The sequence below is a fragment of the Symphalangus syndactylus genome, chromosome 20 (assembly GCF_028878055.3).
Source record: "Symphalangus syndactylus isolate Jambi chromosome 20, NHGRI_mSymSyn1-v2.1_pri, whole genome shotgun sequence".
Taxonomy (NCBI): Eukaryota; Metazoa; Chordata; class Mammalia; order Primates; family Hylobatidae; genus Symphalangus; species Symphalangus syndactylus.
Window position 1 is genome coordinate 22587779 of NC_072442.2, and position 19385 is coordinate 22607163.

General features: G+C 46.5%; 1 protein-coding gene across 3 annotated transcripts in view; it reads left to right on the top strand.

The window, feature by feature from the left end:
- The window catches only part of UNC45B (unc-45 myosin chaperone B), a 41003-nt gene that overhangs the window by 1435 nt on the left and 20183 nt on the right, over positions 1-19385 (top strand). For all 3 annotated transcript variants that reach the window (XM_055255836.2, XM_055255831.2, XM_055255837.2), the window contains exons 3-9: positions 332-507; positions 2908-2997; positions 4566-4733; positions 5287-5455; positions 9358-9528; positions 13940-14111; positions 17996-18296. In XM_055255836.2, coding sequence (XP_055111811.1) covers positions 332-507; positions 2908-2997; positions 4566-4733; positions 5287-5455; positions 9358-9528; positions 13940-14111; positions 17996-18296 — 1247 coding nt within the window. The remainder of the gene's footprint in view (positions 1-331; positions 508-2907; positions 2998-4565; positions 4734-5286; positions 5456-9357; positions 9529-13939; positions 14112-17995; positions 18297-19385) is intronic.

Below are 19385 nucleotides of genomic sequence, written 5' to 3' on the forward strand. Positions count from 1 at the left end.
CCTGGCTGTCTTGAGAAGGAGGGAGCTCCCCACTGCTGGAGGTATGCAAGCACCGATTGGTTAAGCCCCTGGCAGGGATCCTGTAGCAGAGACTGGGGCGTTAGGAATTGGATGACATGACCCTCAAGCTCTCTTCCCACCTTGAAACTCTGTGGATCTTACTGTCTCCCTAACAAAGGGGAGGAAAGGGCCAGAGAGTCCACATGGGTGGCTAATCTCCAAGGAAGACACAGAAGCACAGCAAGAGCATGCTTCCTGGAGCTGGGGCAGTGGGGCTGGTGGTCTGTAATCTGGCTCCCTAAGGCCCTCATCCCCCGTCTCCCCTTGATAGCCATCGACATCAACTCCTTGGACATCAAGGCTCTGTATCGGCGATGCCAGGCACTGGAGCACTTGGGGAAGCTGGACCAGGCCTTCAAGGACGTGCAGCGTTGTGCCACCCTCGAGCCACGGAACCAGAACTTCCAGGAGACGCTGAGGAGACTCAACACCAGCATTCAGGAGAAGGTGAGCTGGGCCTCTTCCCACAACCCTTGGCTGCCCAGCCCCTCTCTTCATTCCTAGTAGGAATGGGTTAGGGAGGTGGGTCATCAGGGCAGGGCTAGCCCTACCTCCACACTCTGAGATACAGACAGCAAGTGGCATGGGCAGGCTGCACAGAACAGCTAAGCAGGTGCTTCTATCTGTGATGCTTGTTTGAGGGCACAAGCCAGCCAAGGCTAGAACACTGGTCTTTTAAATTCCAGATGGGGCCAGGCACAGTGGCTCATGCCTATAATCCCAATACTTTGGGAGGCTGAGGTGGGCAGATCACCTGAGGTCAGGTAGTTTGAGACCAGCCTGGACAACATGGTGAAACCCCATCTCTACTAAAAATACAAAAAATAGCCGGGTGTAGTGGGGGCACCTGTAATCCCAGCTACTCAAGAGGCTGAGGCAGGAGAATTGTTTGAATCTGGGAGGTGGAGGTTGCAGTGAGCTGAGATCATGTGCCACTGCACTTCAGCCTGGGCGACAGAACAAGACTCTGTCTCTCCCACCCCCCAAAAAAAAATCCAGATGGAGGCTTAGAAATATTATTATAACTTAGTATGTCTGCAACATGATCTCTCTCTCTCTTTCTAGGTATTATAAAATACACGGGAATTGAGGACATCGATGGGGGATAGAGGAGAGCCAGGCCCCATTAGAAGCATGATTTTTTTTTTTGAGACAGACTCTCGCTTTGCTGCCCAGGCAGGAGTGCAGTGGCATGATCTCAGCTGCTCACTCCAACCTCCGCCTCCTGGGTTTAAGCAATTCTTGTGCCTCAGCCTCCCAAGTACCTGGGATTACAGACGTGCACCACCACACCTGGCTAATTTTTGTATTTTTGATAGAGATGGGGTTTCACCATGTTGGCCAGACTGGTCTCGAACTCCCGGCCTCATGTGATCCACCCACCTCAGCCTCCCAAAGTGCTGGGATTACTGATGTGAGCCAGGAGCATAAAATATTTTCTAGGAAATGGAGTAGGGTGGGGAGAACCTGGACCAGAGGTGAGAAATCCTGAACCCTAGTCCTGGCTCAGCTGCTAGTTTTGTGGGGCATCTCTTGGGGTGTTGGTTTCCTCTCTGTAAGAGCGGTAAGGTAATTGATCACTCAGCCCCTTGCTCCAAGACTCAGTAACTTCTACACATGTGGAGAAGCCCTGTGGTAGGACCACAGCATGCTGTCCAGTGTGCAGACTCAAGGACTGAGGAAATACAAACTGAGGAGAGATTCAGAGAGGGATAGGCGAAGGAAAGACCTCTCCTCACCCCCAAAGGAAATGAGCACAGGGCTGGGTGCCGTGGCTCACGCCTGTAATCCCATCACTTTGGGAGGCCAAGGCGGGAGGATCACTTGGGCCCAGGAGTTGGAGACCAGCCTGGGCAACATAGGGAGAGACGCTGTTCCTACCAAAAATTAAAAATAAATTAAAAATAGGCTGGGTGCAGTGGCTCAAGCCCGTAATCCCAACACTTTGGGAGGCCAAGGTGGGTGAATCACCTGACATCGGGAGTTCGAAACCAGCCTGGCCAACATGGTGAAACCCCGTCTCTATAAAAATATAAAAACTAGCTGGGCGTGGTGGCACATGCCTGTAATCCCAACTACTCAGAAGGCTGAGACAGGAGAATCACTCGAACCTGGGAGGCAGAGGTTACAGTGAGCCGAGATCGTGCCACTGCACTCCAGCCTGGGTGACAGAGCAAGACTCCGTCTCAAAAAAAAAAAAAAAAAATTAAAAATTAAAAAATGTGCTCAGAAGTAGGTGGGAGTAGTGTGGACCCCCCAAACAAAGTAACAGGAGGTTCAGAACAAGCTGGCGGAGTGAAGGATGATGATCAGTTAGATCACTTTATGGAAGACCCAACGCCATGGGGTTGGAGTGGGGACTGTGAGGGACTAGATATCCAAACAAAATGAGTTCGATTTGCTTGAAACAGAGCTTGAAAACGGCTTCATCTACACTTCAGGTGTGTTAAAAAGAAAAAAAAGAAAGCTGCTACAGGATTCTGAGTATGGAGACATATTTCTGTTTTATCCCTATTTAAATGTCTAATAGCAGATTGTTTACTAGACTCTAAAACTGGGCTGAAGACCCTTTAGGCCTTCCCAGACTATTGTGATGTCTAAATGGGATAACAAATGTAACCAGATGGTGAGCTTTCAGGGGCAGGGACTTGATTTTGTTCACAATTCTATTGTATTTATTAATTCATCGTAGTTATCCAGTAAATGTTTGTCGAATGAATACATGAATGAATGTATGTGTAGGAGCCCAGAGTGGACACCCTGATATTTACTGAGATGAACTGAATGTGGAGCTGAAATGACGTGGACCCCACCTGCCTCCTTCTCCACTCCCTCCTCTCTCCTCAGCTCCGAGTGCAGTTCTCCACAGACTCGAGGGTACAGAAGATGTTTGAGATCCTCTTGGACGAAAACAGTGAGGCTGATAAGCAGGAAAAGGTGAGTGCTGGCCAATGCCATCCAGCCAGCAGAAGGACCCGCCAGTCTGGACAGTGACATCATTCCGAGGGGAAGGGGGACCCAGGCCTGTGTTTGCAGCCCAGGAAGGAAAATTGGCCAAAGGTTAAGCACATTGGAACACAGTGTAAACCATAAGAAGGACTGAGATTTAGGTGAATCTAGTGAGGAGAGTCATGCAGCAAGGTTGGATCCTGTCTTTATTTGAAATTTTGATGTTTTGTTCATCATGGATTTTTTTGGCATTTATTTTGATTTTTAAAAATATAGCATTGATTATTATTTGATTATTGAGTTCTTTGGTGCCCCTTTAAAGTTTGCACCCGAGGCAAGTACCTCACTTGCCTCACTGTAATTTCGGCCCTAAGAAATAACGGCCCATTAAAATAATGTTTTATTTTATTAAAAAATATTGAAAGAAGTCATTCTGAAAAATTTAAATATTTACCGACATAATCATCATCTTAACCAAACTTGTTACCTTTTTTTTTATGTTCCCTTCTAGTGTTTCTGCAGAGGAAAAAAATGGAACATTTGAGTGTTTTACATTTGCAAGAACTTGAGAAACAATGGGGAATTTTTGTTTATGTTCAATAAATCCATAAACTAGGCAAATATCTTTCCTAACAAACTCTTGTGAAAACATAATAAGTTGTTGTAGATAAAATAAGGTTTTTTTGGTTTTTTTTTTTTGTTTATTTGCTTTTTTTTGGAAAAGTACAAAGCCCTTAGTTGATAGTGATGGCTCTGGTCACGCTTGCCTGGAATTCTCTCATCAGCCCTCTCCCCAGCACCCAACTCAACATCTCTTTGCCCACCTCCTCCCCTTCTTCCACCTCCTGTGTTTCTCAGCCCTGGGTTCTCAGGTCCTGCTTGAGACCTGGAGCCTTTTATTTTAAGGTTCATGCATCCTTAAGTTGGAAGGCTTTAGGTGGGAAGAGACTTGGGAACCTGCTTGCTCAACTGCCTAAATTTACAGATGAGTAGTCTGGGGTCCAGAGAAGTGCTGTGACTCACCCAAGCTCATACAGCTAGCAGGGAGCAGAATCAGAATTCAAACCCAGGGCTTTCAGGTCCCATCTAGTGTTTTTGCTGCTCACTTCCTGGGAACTTCAGATTCCCCTGAACAGGAAAATCAACAAAATATTTAAGGAAATGATTCTCCGTGTAAAAACACTTCATTTCTCCACCTTTTTTCTAGTCCTTCTCTATAAGCATTTTATACATCTTTGTTTTAACATAAGTGCAATTGGAGTAAACATTTGATTCTGATTCTGCATACCAATGCTTTTTCCATTGCTCTTAGTCCTTTTATTCATGACTTTAATGGCTGCAATATATTTCATCCAGTTGGTCTTGATGCAAGTTACTTGGCTTTTTTTCTTGAATTATGTTCTTGGGCTGTGTTTCCAGGAGGAGGATTACAAGGTGAGATAATAGAACAATGTTCTGAAGATCCAGTCTTTGCACTGGCTCTTGTACTTGGCCCATGGTCCAGGCCTGGGTGGCCATACCTCCCTCGTAACCCTTATTGCCTCTTCCTCCTTCAGGCTGCCAACAATCTCATTGTCCTAGGCCGTGAGGAAGCAGGGGCTGAGAAGATCTTCCAGAACAATGGAGTAGCCTTGCTACTGCAGCTTCTGGACACTAAGAAGCCTGAGCTGGTGCTGGCTGCAGTGCGGACCCTGTCGGGCATGTGCAGTGGCCACCGAGCCAGGGTAAGTGCCTGGCTGTGGGGCATGTGGAGCAGATGGCTTCTGGTGCAAGGATCTGGAGGGTGACGTGTGGTCAGGGCTGTGGCTGGCATCAATGGAACCAGATAAAAAGTCAAAGTGTGCTCCAGTCTCTTTTTCCCTTTGAGTTGGAAATGGGTTTGGCTAAGCAAAGACAAGTTATTGAAAGTGCTTAAGGCAGAAGTGGTGAATGCAAAGGCTATGATATTTTACATTTTTTCATGCTAAGTCTTTGAAACCCAGCGTGTATTTTACACTACAGCACATCTCCATCTGGTCCTGCCACCGTGCAAGAGCTCAACGGCCCCATGTGGCCAGTGGCCACTGTATTGGATGGCACAGTTCTGACCTCTGGAGACGGGCATGGCTTGTGTCAAGAAGTTTCCAGGACCGAGGGGCCCATGAGGCGATGGCGGCCTGGGCTGATTTCTCTACTGCATGGGGTGGGGTGGGGAGGATTATCACACCCTCTCTAACCTGCATGGCAGCTGGAAGGGAGGGGCAAGGCAGCTGACCATGGTTCTTGCTGGGGTTCTAGGCCACAGTAATTCTACATGCAATGCGGATAGACCGAATCTGTAGCCTCATGGCCGTGGAGAATGAGGAGATGTCTCTGGCTGTCTGCAACCTGCTCCAAGCCATCATTGACTCCCTGTCTGGGGAGGACAAGCGGGAGCATCGAGGGAAGGAGGAGGCCCTGGTTCTAGGTAGGAAACATTCTTTGGTTTTGATTCAAGGGGATGGGGAAAGAAAAGGTCAGTTGCCACCTCAGACTGGGCATTCCCTGTATGTGGGGGTGGCTTGGTTTTATGTATTTTCTTTTCTTTTCTTTTTTTGAGATGGGGTTTTACTCTGTCACCCAGGCTGGAGTGCAGTGGCGCGATCTAGACTCACTGCAACCTCCTGGGTTCAAGCAGTTCTCCTGCCTCAGCCTCCCGAGTATCTGGGACTACAGGCACACACCATCATGCCCACCTAATTTTTGTATTTTTAGTAGAGACAGGGTTTCTTCATGTTGGCCGGGCTGGTCTCAAACTCCAGACCTCAGGTGATCTGCCCGCCTTGGCCTCCCAAAGTGCTGGGATTACAGGCATGAGCCACTGCACCTGACCTGTTATATGTATTTTCTGATTATAAAAGTAACAGGCATAGCTGCAGTATTCACAATTGCTAAAAGATGGATACAACTCGAGCGTCTATTGGTGGGTGACTGGATGAGCAAAATATGGTATATACATACAATGGAATATTAGTCAGCCTTGAAAAGAAAGGAAAGTTTGACACAAGCGACAACATCAATGAACATTGAGGACATTATGCCAGTGAAATAAGCCAGCCACAAAAAGACAAATACTGCATGAATCCACTCATATGAGATACTTAGAGTAGTCAAATTCATGGAGATAGAAAGTAGAATAGTGTTTGGCAGAGGATGGAAGAGGGAAATGGGGGGTTATTTTCTAATGGGGACAAAGTTTCGGTTTTGCAAGATGAAAAACATTCTGTGGATAGATTGTGGTGATGTTTGCACAATGATGTGAATATACTTAATGCCACTGAACTGAACACTTAAAAATGGTTAAAATGGGGCCAGGCGCAGCGACTCACACCTGTAATCCCAGCACTTTGGGAGGCCGAGGTGGACGGATCATGAGGTCAGGAGTTCGAGACCAGCCTGACCAACATGGTGAAAACCTGTCTCTATTAAAAATGCAAAAACTAGCCGGGCATGGTGGTGCATGCCTGTAATCCCAGCTACTTGGGAGGCTGAAGCAGAAGAATTGCTTGAGCCTGGGAGGTGAAGGTTGCAGTGTGCCGAGATTGCGCCACTGCACTCCAACCCAGGTGACAGAGTGAGAAAAAAAAAAAAAAAAGATTAAAATGGTAAATTTTATGTAAATTTTACCACAGCTTAAAAAAAGTAACAGAGGCTTATTGAAGACATTTGGGAAAATATAGAACTATGTAAAAATGGGAATAAATGTCTATAATTACCCATTCAGATAATCACTATTACCATTACCACATGTATCTTTCCTGTCTTTTTTTTTTAAACCATCAATATCTAACAAAATTGGAATTCTGCCATGAAAAGTTATATGTTTTTTCTGCATTGAGCATTATATTAATATTGCATACCATTTAATATTCTTAAAAAGGATTCCTTTGATTTTAATAATTAATTTTACATGTGTTTCCTGCATATGCACATACAGACTCATGCTTCTCCCTGCACATCCAGGTCCTAGGCATCAATTTAAAAGATATTGCTCTGGCTGGGAGGGTCAAAGAGGCAGGTTCACTCAGAAAACTTTATTTTCAAGAATATCTTAATCTTCTCTTGTATGGATAATTCATCAATCAGCTCTATATTATTGAAGATTTCAGTTATTTCCAATTTGCATGTTTATACAAAACTCTCCAGGAGGCATTTTTGCATCTATGCTTGCATTTATTATTTATTTTTATTTGTATTTATTTATTTATTTTTTGAGATGGAGTCTTGCTCTGTTGCCCAGGCTGGAGTGCGGTGGCACGATCTCAGCTCATTGCAACCTCCACCTCCCGGGTTTAAGTGATTCTCCTGCCTCAGCCTCCTGCTAATTTTTGTATTTTTAGTAGAGACGGGGTTTTGCCATGTTGGCCAGGCTGGTGTCAAACTCCTGAGCTCAGGTGATCCACCCGCCTCTGCCTCCCAAAGTACTGGGATTACAGGTGTGAGCCACCATGCCTGGCCACATTTATAATTATTTCCTGGGGTCAAATTCCTAGAAAAGGAGCACTAGGTCAAAGGCTATGAGAATAACTAATGTTCTTTCTATATTTGGCTCTCTAATTCCTTTCTGAGAGGCTGCATCAATTTATACTCTCACCAAGCAATGATGAGAGTCTCCATTTTAACACATTCTCATCAGATTTGAATGCTATCCTTCTTAAAGATATTTGCCTATCCAGTAGATTAAAAATTATCTTGTTAGATTCAAACTAAATTATTCATCAGATTGATCATTTTTCTGTGTCTTTATTAGCCATTTGGATTCCTTTGTCTTTGAATGGTTTGTTCATGTTGTTACCTATTTCTTAATGTTGTTCTTATTTGTTTATAAGAGTTTTTTGTTTGTTTGTTTGTTTTGAGACAGAGTCTTGTCTATCATTCAGGCTGGACTGTAGTAATGCAATCACAGCTCACTGCAGCCTCAAACTTCTGGGCTCAATCCTTCCACCTCAGCTTCTGGAGTCACTAGGACTACAGGTTCACGCACCACGCCTGGCTAATTTTTAAATTTTTCACAGAGACAGGGTCTCACTTTCTTGCCCAGGCTGGTCTCAAACCCCTGGCTTCAAGTGATCTTCCTGCTGTGGCCTCCCAAAATATTGGGATTACAGGCCACTGCGCCCAGCCCTGAATTCCTAGATTCTTGATGTGACTCTGACTTACTATTATTATAATGGTCAGCTGGTCACTTTCGTTTTTTGAGCTAGAATTATTGGAAGATCCAAGATGGCCCTGCTTGTGTGGCTGGCAGTCAACTGGAAATGTTGACCTTGTGGCCTTGTGACCTTGTTGATCTTGTGGCCTTGCTAGTGGCCAGCTTGGGTTTCTATAGAACATGGTGGCTGGATTCTAAATGGACAAGCCCCAATGTACAAGTGCCATGTAAGCCTCTGGTTGTGCCACAGGTCACATAAGCAGCCCAGGGCCAGTGTGGGAGGAGATTACCCAAGAGCATTTATACTGAGAGTCGTGTTTCCCAGGGAGACACCAATGCACAGTCTTCCATGACTTCCTTGGGTTGAACATCTCTGCTACAAAATTCCTCCACATATTGATTTCCACTCTATCCCCCTGTAGCTTCCATCTGCCTCTGGTCCAAAGTCTGCCCTCTGGAGCCTCACGGAAGGAGTCTGTTACCTCACTCTCATGACATGCCTCTGTCTGAAGACGAGCTGTCACATCTGCTTACATCTTTCCTTCGTTAGGCGATGGAGCTGTATTCCTTCATCAGTTATTTATCTGACATGGTTTGGAGAGCTTTACTTTTCAGTTTACCCGCCTTTGGGCTCCATCCTAGAATGAGAACAAAAATCTCTAAGTCTCAGGGAGGGCAAAATCAGAAAAAAAGGCATTTGCCTTTTAAGCTCTACCAGTGGGCAGGAAGTCCCGGCGGCACAGGCAAAAGCTTGAATTTAGGCTCCCAGCATGCCTGAATCTGTGGGGAGTGAAATGTCTCTAAAGAGTATAAATTCCCCTTCTGGAAAGCATTTTATTAGATCAGTTTATTAAAAACCACATAAGGCATCCCTGGATCTCTGCCTGTCACTGCTGGGAGTGAAGAACTTTCTAAGAATCCGAACTGTTCAAGGATGGAAGGAGCTGTTGTGGAAGTCAGTGTTCAGGGTGGCTGGAGGACTGCTTGGGGGTGTTGTCTAGGGATTTCTCTCCCTTTTTCCGGGTGAGATGGGCAACACTATACTCCCCTGGGAATTCACATATTCAGGAAGTAGTGGATTCAGTATTTCCAGAGTCTAGAATCTGCTGCTCTTCTTGGTCATAGATATGTGAGATTTCCTACCCCTCTCTACTTACCCCTGTCCTCTTGTTCTTCAGACACCAAGAAGGACCTGAAGCAGATCACCAGCCACCTGCTGGACATGCTAGTCAGCAAGAAGGTGTCTGGCCAGGGCAGGGATCAGGCGCTGAACCTGCTCAATAAGAATGTCCCCAGGAAGGACCTTGCCATTCACGACAACTCACGTACCATCTATGTGGTGGATAACGGTGAGAAGAGGGGAAGGTTTGGGGCTTGCTCAAGCCTTTTAAGTGGGCAGCAGGGCACTGAACAGGAAATGGAAGGTGTGAGGCTCTTGAAGGGGTCTTCAGTTCTAACTGAAAAGGTGAGAAAAGGCATTGGCACATCAGGATCCACCAGTGGGCCTGTGAAGGTGCAGGTCAAGGCTCTGAATTCAGAGCCTGAACATGCCCAGGAAGTGCCCAAACACATCCCCAAAACATGTAAATGGGGACAAGGACTCCACCAACCACAGGATGAAATTCCAGAAGTCTCATGGTTGGTAAAATACTTCACAGGCCTTTCAAAAGGGAGGAAATTGCATCAAGTATAGTTTATATAAAAGCACAGTGAGAATGTTTGTAAACCCAAAAGTATCTGAGACAGGTCTCAATCAATTTAGAAGTTTATTTTGACAAGGTTATGGACATGCCCCACAGAAAGGAAACAAAGAATCACAGAAACAGTCTGTGGTCTGAGCCTTTCTCCAAAGATGATTTTAAAGGCTTCAATATTTCAAGGGGAAAGACAGCCTGGAGGGGAAAGAGGGAGGGTATGGTCACATTATATGAATGCACATGTTGGAAGAGAAAGGAGGAGGTAGGGGAATACTCAAATAGTCAATTATGTATTTGTCTCCTGCTCAGTAAATGACCACTTTACATAAGATAAGGTGAACATAGAATGGACATATTTAAGCACTAGAGTAATTTATTAAACCTGTGGAGATATTTAACCTTTTATCTGTAGCTATCTGCTTAGTAATAAAAGGAAAGGCAGTTTCTTGCCATGATTCAGCTTTCAGCTTAATTTTTTTCCTTTGGTTTAAGGAGTTAGGGGTCCCAAGATTTTATTTTTGTTTATTTATCTATTTATTTATTTATTTTTAGAGACAGAGTCTCACTCTGTTGCTCATGCTAGAGGGCAGTGGCGTGATCATAGTCACTGCAAACTCGAACTCCTGGGCTGCAGCAATCTTCCTACCCCCTCAGCCTCCTGAGTAGCTGGGACCACAGGCACACACCATCATGCCGGGCTAATGTTTTTCTTTTGTAGAGATGTGGTTTCACTATGTTGCCCAGGCTGGTCTCAAACTCCTGGGTTCAAGTGATCATCCCACCTTGGCCTCCCAAAGTGCTGGAATTACAGGCTCGAGCCATGGCACTGGGCCAAGATTTTATTTTTCTTTCACATGTTCTAGCAGATAGTCACTCACTTTGTCAGCTCCGAGGTGTTACCCCTCTCCTTAATCAACTTCTTTGATTGTTAAGGAATCATACCTGTGGTTTCAGGATCTGCTACGGTAAATTCTTCCATAGGTTTTATGACACACAGACTATACCTTGTTCTAAAAGGTTCAGATCAGCTCTTCCCAGCTTAAAAAATATCTTTTGATATTGCACTTCCCTTGTTTGGTTTTTATAGACCTCAGCAAAGTGCATGTGCAAGTGCTTAGACTTTAACACATTACTCTACTGCTAGATGCCCAAACCCCACTTCCTCCCTGCCTCATTCTGGTCTTCTCGGCATATATCATGAAACGTGAGCGTTAACAACAGATCTCTGTCTGCACCAGGATCTAGGCTCATCCACGTGTTATGGGATGGGACAGGTGGAGAGCAGTATTTTTTATTCTGTTCTTTTTGTAAAGGGCACCAACATGGATAGCACTTGGGTAAAAATAATGTGGATTTAAAAATTCAGATATTCGAATACAAAGCTGCAATGTTGAGGTGTTATGTGTTGTGCAAACTGGGCTGGGAGTCACGGTAAGGGAGCCGTCAGGATGTCAAACCCGAAGTGAGCTTTTGGGTGAGAGAAGGGGCAAAGATCGACAGGAAGAAGGTCTAGAGTGTTTGAGCAGAAGAGAAATGAGATGCTCAAGGCGTGGGCAAGAATGGAAGGGGAGACTGGGAGATGAGATTGGAGAGGTGCATTTGAGGGAGGCTTTTGGGACCCAGGCTGGGGAGTCTGGGTTGGCTCATCAGTCACTTCCTGTTACTCCCCAGCCCTGCTGAGCACTTTTTAAATGCATGGTTGTTGCATAATAAGAAATATACATATTTGGTCTCTGCTGCTATTTCCTGGCACACAGCTAACCTCTGAAGTGATAAGTATCTTTTTGTATGCTCATGAAATAACTGGTGGCTGGGATCCCCTAGATAACCTCAGAATGTCAGAATGGGGGCCGGTTGCCAGGGGAAAGAACCATGCAATTACAGGATTGGAACTTTCAGCCCCCCACCCGTTACCTCCAGGAAGGGGAGAGGGATTGGAGGTGGGATTCATTGCTAATAACTAATGACTTAATCAATCGTGCCTACATAATGAAGCCTCTTTAAAAAAAATCCCTAACCAAAGGGGCTTAAAGTGCTCCCAAGCTGGTGAACACATGGAGGTGCTGGAGAGATGGCTACCTGGAGAGGGCATGGAAGTGCCACGCCCCTTGCCAATACCTTGCCCTCTGCATCTCTTCCATCTGGCTGCTCCTGAGTTTCTGTTGTTGTTGTTGTTTTTAAATAATAAATTGGTAATCTAGTAATTAAACTGGTTTTCTGAGTTCTGTGAGCCATTCTAGCAAATTATCGAACCTGAGGGAGAGGGTCATGGGAATCTCTGATTTGTAGTTGGCCAGTCAGAAGCACAGGTAGCAACTTGGACTTGAGGCTGGCATCTGAAGGAGGGTAGTCTTGTGGGATTGAGCCCTTAACCTGTGGGGTCTGTGCTAACCCCAAGTAGTTAGTGTCAGCGTTGAATTGTAGGACACCCATCCGGTGTCAGAAGTAAGCTCTGAGAGTAGAAGTAGTTTAGGGAGGAAACAGAAGTTTTCCTTTAAGTGGTAAAATGTACATAGCACAAAATTTACTGCCAGGCACTTTCCTTTTCTTTTCTTTCATATGGGGAGATGTGCTATGTTGCCTGGGGTGGTCTCAAACTCCTGGGCTCAAGTTGTCCTCCCACCTCGGCCTAACCAAAGTGCTAGAATTACAGGCATGAGCCACCAAGCCACTTCCAGGCACTTTTTTTTTTTTTCTTTTTTTGAGATGGAGTTTTGCCCTGTAGCCCTGGCTGGAGTGCAATGGCGTGATCTTGGCTCACTGAAACCTCCACCTCCTGAGTTCTCCTGCCTCAGTCTCCCAAGCAGCTGGGATTACAGGTGCCTGCCACCATGCCCAGCTAATTTTTTTGTATTTTAGTAGAGGCGGGGTTTTGCCCATGTTGGCCAGGCTGGTTCCAGGCACTTTTAATTCCCTCCTAACATCTAGAGTTTCATGTCTCCCAGCTTTTACCTGGAATGTTCTTCCACTTCCCTGACCAGCTCCAAGCCACCTCTAAAACCTGGCTCTGAAATCCACCTGTCTGTTGCCCCAGAGGCAACATAGTGTAACAGCTAACATCACAGGCTTTGAAATCAGACGTGATTGGGAGGGTGTCCTTGCTATGTCACTGGGCAACTTACTTGACTTGTCCTGGGCAACTTACTTGACTTCTCTAAGTCTTGTTTTTCTCCTCTGAAAGATGGAAATAATGATTCCTAACCAGTAGGGTTATTGTTAGGATTAGATGAAGTTAATGTGTATAAAGCTCTTGGCACATAGTAAGTGCTCAGAATAAATTGCAGATCTTATTTTGTTGAAGTGAATCACCTCATCTTCAGCGTTACCCTTCTATACTTATCACATCTCATTGTAATCTTCATATGTCAGTTTTCCCTATTGTATTGTGAGCTTTTCGAGGTCAGGATCATATCTGTTATTTTGGTAGCCAGTACCCCAAAGGTGCTCATTTGTTTAACAAAGACATGACTGTTGAATTTGCCTGACGGTAGTAGGAAGCCATTGAAGATTTTTCAACAAAAGAGATGAGAAGACATCATCATCATCATAAATGCAAATATGGCATTTGCTAAATAAATACTTAATAAATACACGCTCAATAATAAACATTTATTGAGTGATAGTAATGTGTCTGGATTGACAGTAGGGTTTCCATACATTATCTCATTGGGCCCTCAAACTTTATGAGGTAGGTAGTATTATTCCCCTTTTACAAATGAAGAAGCTGGGGCTTGAGGAAGAGAATATGAAATAGTATTTGGAGAAGACTATACATCAGCCCATGGAATGTCAGCACTGGTAGAGTCCTCTGAGATCAACTAGTCCTGATTTTGTACATATGAAAATAGAGGCCCCTAGAGGGAGGTGAATTGGTCAAGCTGGGGGCAGTGTCAGTTGCCCCCAGTCGTTTGACCCCATTCTAGGGCCCTTCATTCTGGATGAACCACATGTTTTCTACAGACAGGGCTGGAGAGAAGCTGATGATAACAAGTCACTGAGTGAGGGGTGTGCATGAGGATGGAGCCCAGCAGGAATCTTAGGCTTGCCACTGTCTACCCTGCAGGTCTGAGGAAGATCCTGAAGGTCGTGGGGCAGGTTCCAGATCTGCCGTCCTGCCTGCCCCTGACTGACAACACCTGCATGCTGGCCTCTATCCTAATCAACAAGCTCTATGATGACCTGCGCTGTGACCCAGAGCGTGATCATTTCCGCAAGATCTGTGAGGAATACATCACGTAAGTTTCCTGAAGGCCTCACGGGGTCGGGCTCTCTCTTAGTTATCTATGGCTATGTAACAAATTATCTCAAAATTTAGCAGCTCAAACAATAATGTTTTATTATCTCACACCAGAACAGAAATTTGGGAGTGGTTTGGCTGGGTGGCTCTGGCTTATGGTCTTTCATGAAGTTACGGTCATATGCTGGCTGGAGCTGCAGCCATCTGAAGGCTTGACTGGGGCTGGAAAATGCTTCCAAGATGGTGGAATCACACAGCTGGCACATTGGTGCTGGCTGTTGGTGGGAGGCTTCAGTTCCTTTCCCTGCAGACCTCTCCACAGGCTGCTGAAGCATCTTCACTGCATGCTGCTGGCTTGTCCCACAGTAAGAGATCCAAGAGGGAGCAAGGCAGCAGGGAGATGTCTTCTCTATCTAGCCTCAGAAGACACATGTCATCACTTCCGCCACATTCTATTCATTAGAAGCAAGTCAGTAAGTTTGGCCTACATTTAAGGGGAAGAAATTAGGTTTCAACTTTTGAAGGGAGGGGTGTCAACATATATTTGGACATATCATATTTTATTTATTTATTTTTTGAGACAGGGTCTCACTCTGTCCCCCAGGCTGGAGTGCAGTGACATCATCATAGCTCACTGCAGCCTCGAACTTTTGGGCTCATGTGATCCTCCTACCTCAGCCTCCCAGAGTAGCTGGGACTACAGGCGCTTGCCACCATGCTGGGCTAATTTTTTTTTTTCTGTCACCCAGGCTGGAGTGCAGTGGCATGATCATGACTCACTGCAGCCTCAGCCTGCTGTGCTCAAGCGATCCTCCTGCCTCTGCCTCAGCCTCCCAAGTAGCTGAGACTATAAGTGTGCAGTACCATGCCTGGCTAATTTTTGTATTTTTTGTTTTGCTGTGTTTCCCAGGCTGGTCTTGAACTCCCAAGCTCAAGCAATCTTCCTGCCTCCGCCTCCCAAAGTGCTGGGATTACAGGCATCAACTACCTTGCCCAGCCATGGACATATTTTATACCTACCACTGGCTTCTGTGGTTGAAAGGAACAAATAGCTTGTCAAAGAGGGAGGCCTGGTTCTTTCAAGACTAAGACTCATGTGGCTTTGCAGAGCTAGACAGGGGTTAGGGCCCTCAGCAGCTGCAGTTCCGGAGTCTCCTCACTGGTGCCCCAGGATCAGTGTGACTCCAGTGCATGACCTTTTAATTCTTTATTGCAATGATTCCCAGACTTGTAAATTATTCAGATTTCTGAGACATCCACTCTTGACTCAGTAGTTTGGGGTGTGGCTCAGGAAGCTGCATGCTTAAAAGCACTCCAGGTGAGTCTTAGGTGGGTGAAGACGTTGCCTTTACTCTGCTTTTCCTTTCTGTATTCCAGGGGTCAACAAACTTTTTCTATGAAGGACCGGAGAATAAATATTTTAGTATTTGTGGGACATATAAGTCTCTGTCAACATATTTTTAAAAATCCTTTAAAATACAAAAAGCTGGCTGGGCAGAGTGGCTCATGCCTGTAATCCCGGCACTTTGGGAGGCCGAGGGGCACGGATCACCTGAGGTCAGGAGTTCAAGACCTGCCTGACCAACATGGTGAAACCCCATCTCTACTAAAAATACCAAAAATTAGCCGAGTATGGTGGCACATGCCTGTAATCCCAGCTACTAGGGAGGCTGAGGCAGAAGAATGGCTTGAACCCAGGAGGTGGAGGTTGTAGTGAGCCAAGATCGCACCACTGCACTCCAGCCTGGGTGACAGAGCAAGACTCCATCTCAAAAAGAAAACAAAAAGCCAAAAAGCTGCTGGCCAGGTGTGGTGGCTCATGCCTGTATCCTAGAATTTTGGGAGGCCGACGTGGGAGAATTGCCTGAGGCCAGGAGTTTGAGACCAGCCCAGGCAACGTAGAGAGACCCCCATCTCCAAAAAAAAAAAAAAAAAAAAAAAATTAAAAATGAGTCAAGTGTGGTGGCACACCCCTGTAGTCTCAGCTACTTGGGAAGCTGAGGTAGGAGGATCACTTGAGCACAGGAGGTCAAGGCTGCAATGAGCCGTGAATGCACTACTGCACTCCAGCCTGGCTAACAGGGTGAGAACCTGTCTCAAATAAAATAAAATAATGTGAAAGCTATTCTCAACTCCCTGGATTTGCCAACTCCTTCTCTACCCCATGGCTTCTGCTCACCCTGACTTTGGTTCACTTAGCTCTTTTCAAGGCTTCTCTCTTTCTCTACCTCAGTTTCAACTTTTCCTGCTGACTTCTTGAGTCCCTCATGAGGTCCCCAACTGACTTCCATTACCTGTCATCCAGCTAGTTCGTGTTTGGGCTTGTTGATTGGGGCCCCCTCCTGTCAGCCTGTGGAATGCTGAGAGGAGGGGTCACTGCCTTCATCAAATGGTGCCCCAGCCTGCCCCTAGCAAGTGTGGAATACACCCTGCTTCATCAGGGGCAGGGGCTGTGTGGGGACCCAGTGCCAGCTCAAAGGTCAGACCCCAACTAATTACGAAGGATGCCGGTTCCCTGGGCACTGAGTGGAGAGATGAGGCACAGGACATGGGATGCTCAAGCTGGAGGGGCTCTCAGAGCTTCCAAAGCTGAGTCCTCTTCCCCAGGGGAACTTGCCTGAGATCCTCCAGCAATCAGAGGCAGACATGGGACCAGAGCCCAGGTCTTGGACTCTCGGTGTGGAGTTCTCCTGCCCAGTCCACGCTGCCTTCTTGCATTTATACACAGCTGCATTTCCACTGTGCACATCTGCCTTGTTTCCCACAATGCACCAACCTGCGCAGATGAGAAGCATCAGAAGGCATGTCACCTCTGACATTCCCACGCAGAGATTCTCCCCTGGAGTAGATGGTAATAGATTCTGAAAGCAAGGCAGAACGTTCCTGGATATCTAGCCCACATGCTCACTGACAGGGGAAGGGACTGAGACCAGATCACCAGACGGGAGTGACTGGCCCAGGCCATGTCACAGAGAGAAACAGTGTGCCGGGCATCACACTAGGCCTTTTTGTGTTGTTGTCGATGCTGTACTGTCCTCCTAGACACAGCAGCTGCTGGAAAGGCTGTCAGCTGATAGCTCTCAGCCGTTATCTCTCTTTGGGACTTGCCTCAGCTGGGGAGAGCTGTTTCACCCTTCCCAGGGAAGCCAGTGTGCAAAGACTCACACCAGGCTAGTTGAGGTGACTCAGACCTATAATACCAGTGCTTTGGGAGGCCAGGTGGAAAGATCACCTGAGGCCAGGAGTTTGAGATCAGCTTGGGCAACATAGCAAGATCCCGTCTCTACCAAAAATTTAAACAATTATCTGAGCAGGATTGTGTGCACCTGTAGTCCCAACTGCTCAGGAGGCTGAGGTGGGAGGATTGCTTGAGCTTAGGGGTTTGAGGTCACAGTGAGCTATGATGGCAGCAGTGCACTCCAGCAACAGAGCAGGACTCAGTCTCAAAAAAAAAAAAAAAAGACTCACTCCAACTTGCAATAACTGTGAAGGGTGTTCCAGCTCCAGAACTTCTTGGAGGCTGAGGCTTTGTGGTGACTGCAAAATGCCTCCCTCTGCCCCAGTCCTGCTTCCTTCTCTTCCCAAGAGCTCTTTCTAACAAACTTCCTGCATGTCGATCCCTGAGTCAGAGTGTATTTCCCAGAGGCACACCCTGTGACACAGCTGTTACGTCATTTATCCTCACCACAACTCTGAGAACTAGTAGTACTATCCTCAGTTTACAGGAGCTGAGGCTCAGAGGGGTTTGCTGAATTGCCCAATATCACACAGCACATGAGTGGTGGAGCCAGGATGCAAATCCAAATCCTACTGCCTCCAAATCTCACACCCTTTCCACTCTCTTGGGCCAGTTCTCTTGACCACCCTTGTCCTTTGTTTCAGGGGCAAGTTTGACCCCCAGGACATGGACAAGAACTTGAATGCCATCCAGACGGTGTCAGGGATCCTGCAGGGCCCCTTTGACCTGGGCAACCAGCTGCTGGGACTGAAAGGTGTGATGGAGATGATGGTGGCACTATGTGGCTCAGAGCGTGAGACGGACCAGCTGGTGGCCGTGGAGGCCCTCATCCATGCCTCCACCAAGCTCAGCCGCGCCACCTTCATCATCACCAACGGAGTGTCACTGCTCAAACAGATCTACAAGACCACCAAAAATGAGAAGATCAAGATCCGCACACTGGTGGTGAGTGGGCTCGGTACCACCCTCCTACTCAGTACCAGGTGCCATGCCAGGCAGCAGGGACACCAAAATGAATGAGTTGAGGCCGCTATCCTTGAGGAGACCAGGTTTAAGGGGGCACCAGAGCCAGCCACAGACCCCTGCAGAACAGGGCAATACCCAGGGGGCTTGTGAGGATGTAGATTCAGAATGGTGAACTCTGCTGCTTAACCCTGAGGACGTTCGTCTCCCTGCTTATGAACAACGTGAGCACTGATGAGCTTGCGTCCAGAATGCATTTTCAGAGCAAATTCCGAAAAGTCACTTTCCTTAATTTTTATAAGGTGTTTTTTTCATAAGGAGTTTTTTTTTCCACTTTCATTTTACTTTTTTTTTTTTTTTTGAGATGGAGTCTCACTCTGTCACCTAGGCTGGAGTGTAGCAGCATAATCTCAGCTCACTGCAACCTCTGCCTCCCAGGCTCAGGTGACTCTCGTGCCTCAACCCCCAGAGTAGCTGGAATTACAGACGTGTGCCACCACACCCAGCTAATTTTTGTATTTTTAGTAGAGATGGGGTTTCGCCATGTTGGCCAGGCTTGTCTTGAACTCCTGACCTCAGGTGATCCACCTCCCAAAGTGCTGGGATTACAGGCGTGAGCCACTGTGCCTGGCCTGAAATTATTATTATTATTATTGTTGTTTTTTCAGACAGAGTCTCCCTCTCCCTCTGCAGCCCAGGCTGGAGTCCAGTGGCATGATATTGGCTCACTGCAACCCCCAGGATCTCGGCTCACTGCAACCTCCTCCTCCTGGGTTCAAACGATTCTCCTGCCTCAGCCTCCCAAGTAGCTGGGATTACAGATGCCTGCCACCATACCCGGCTAATTTTTGTATTTTTAGTAGAGACGGGGTTTTACCATGTTGGCCAGGCTGGTCTCAAACTCCTGGCCTAACTGATCCACCCGCCTTGGCCTCCCGAAGTGCTGGGATTACAGGCATGAGCCACCGCACCCAGCATCAATTTTTTAAAAACAAATTTTAGCTTCTGACAAAAGTGAATTTTCTCTTATGAAACCGCCCCCTAAGAAAAGTCCAATTTTCTCTGGATAAA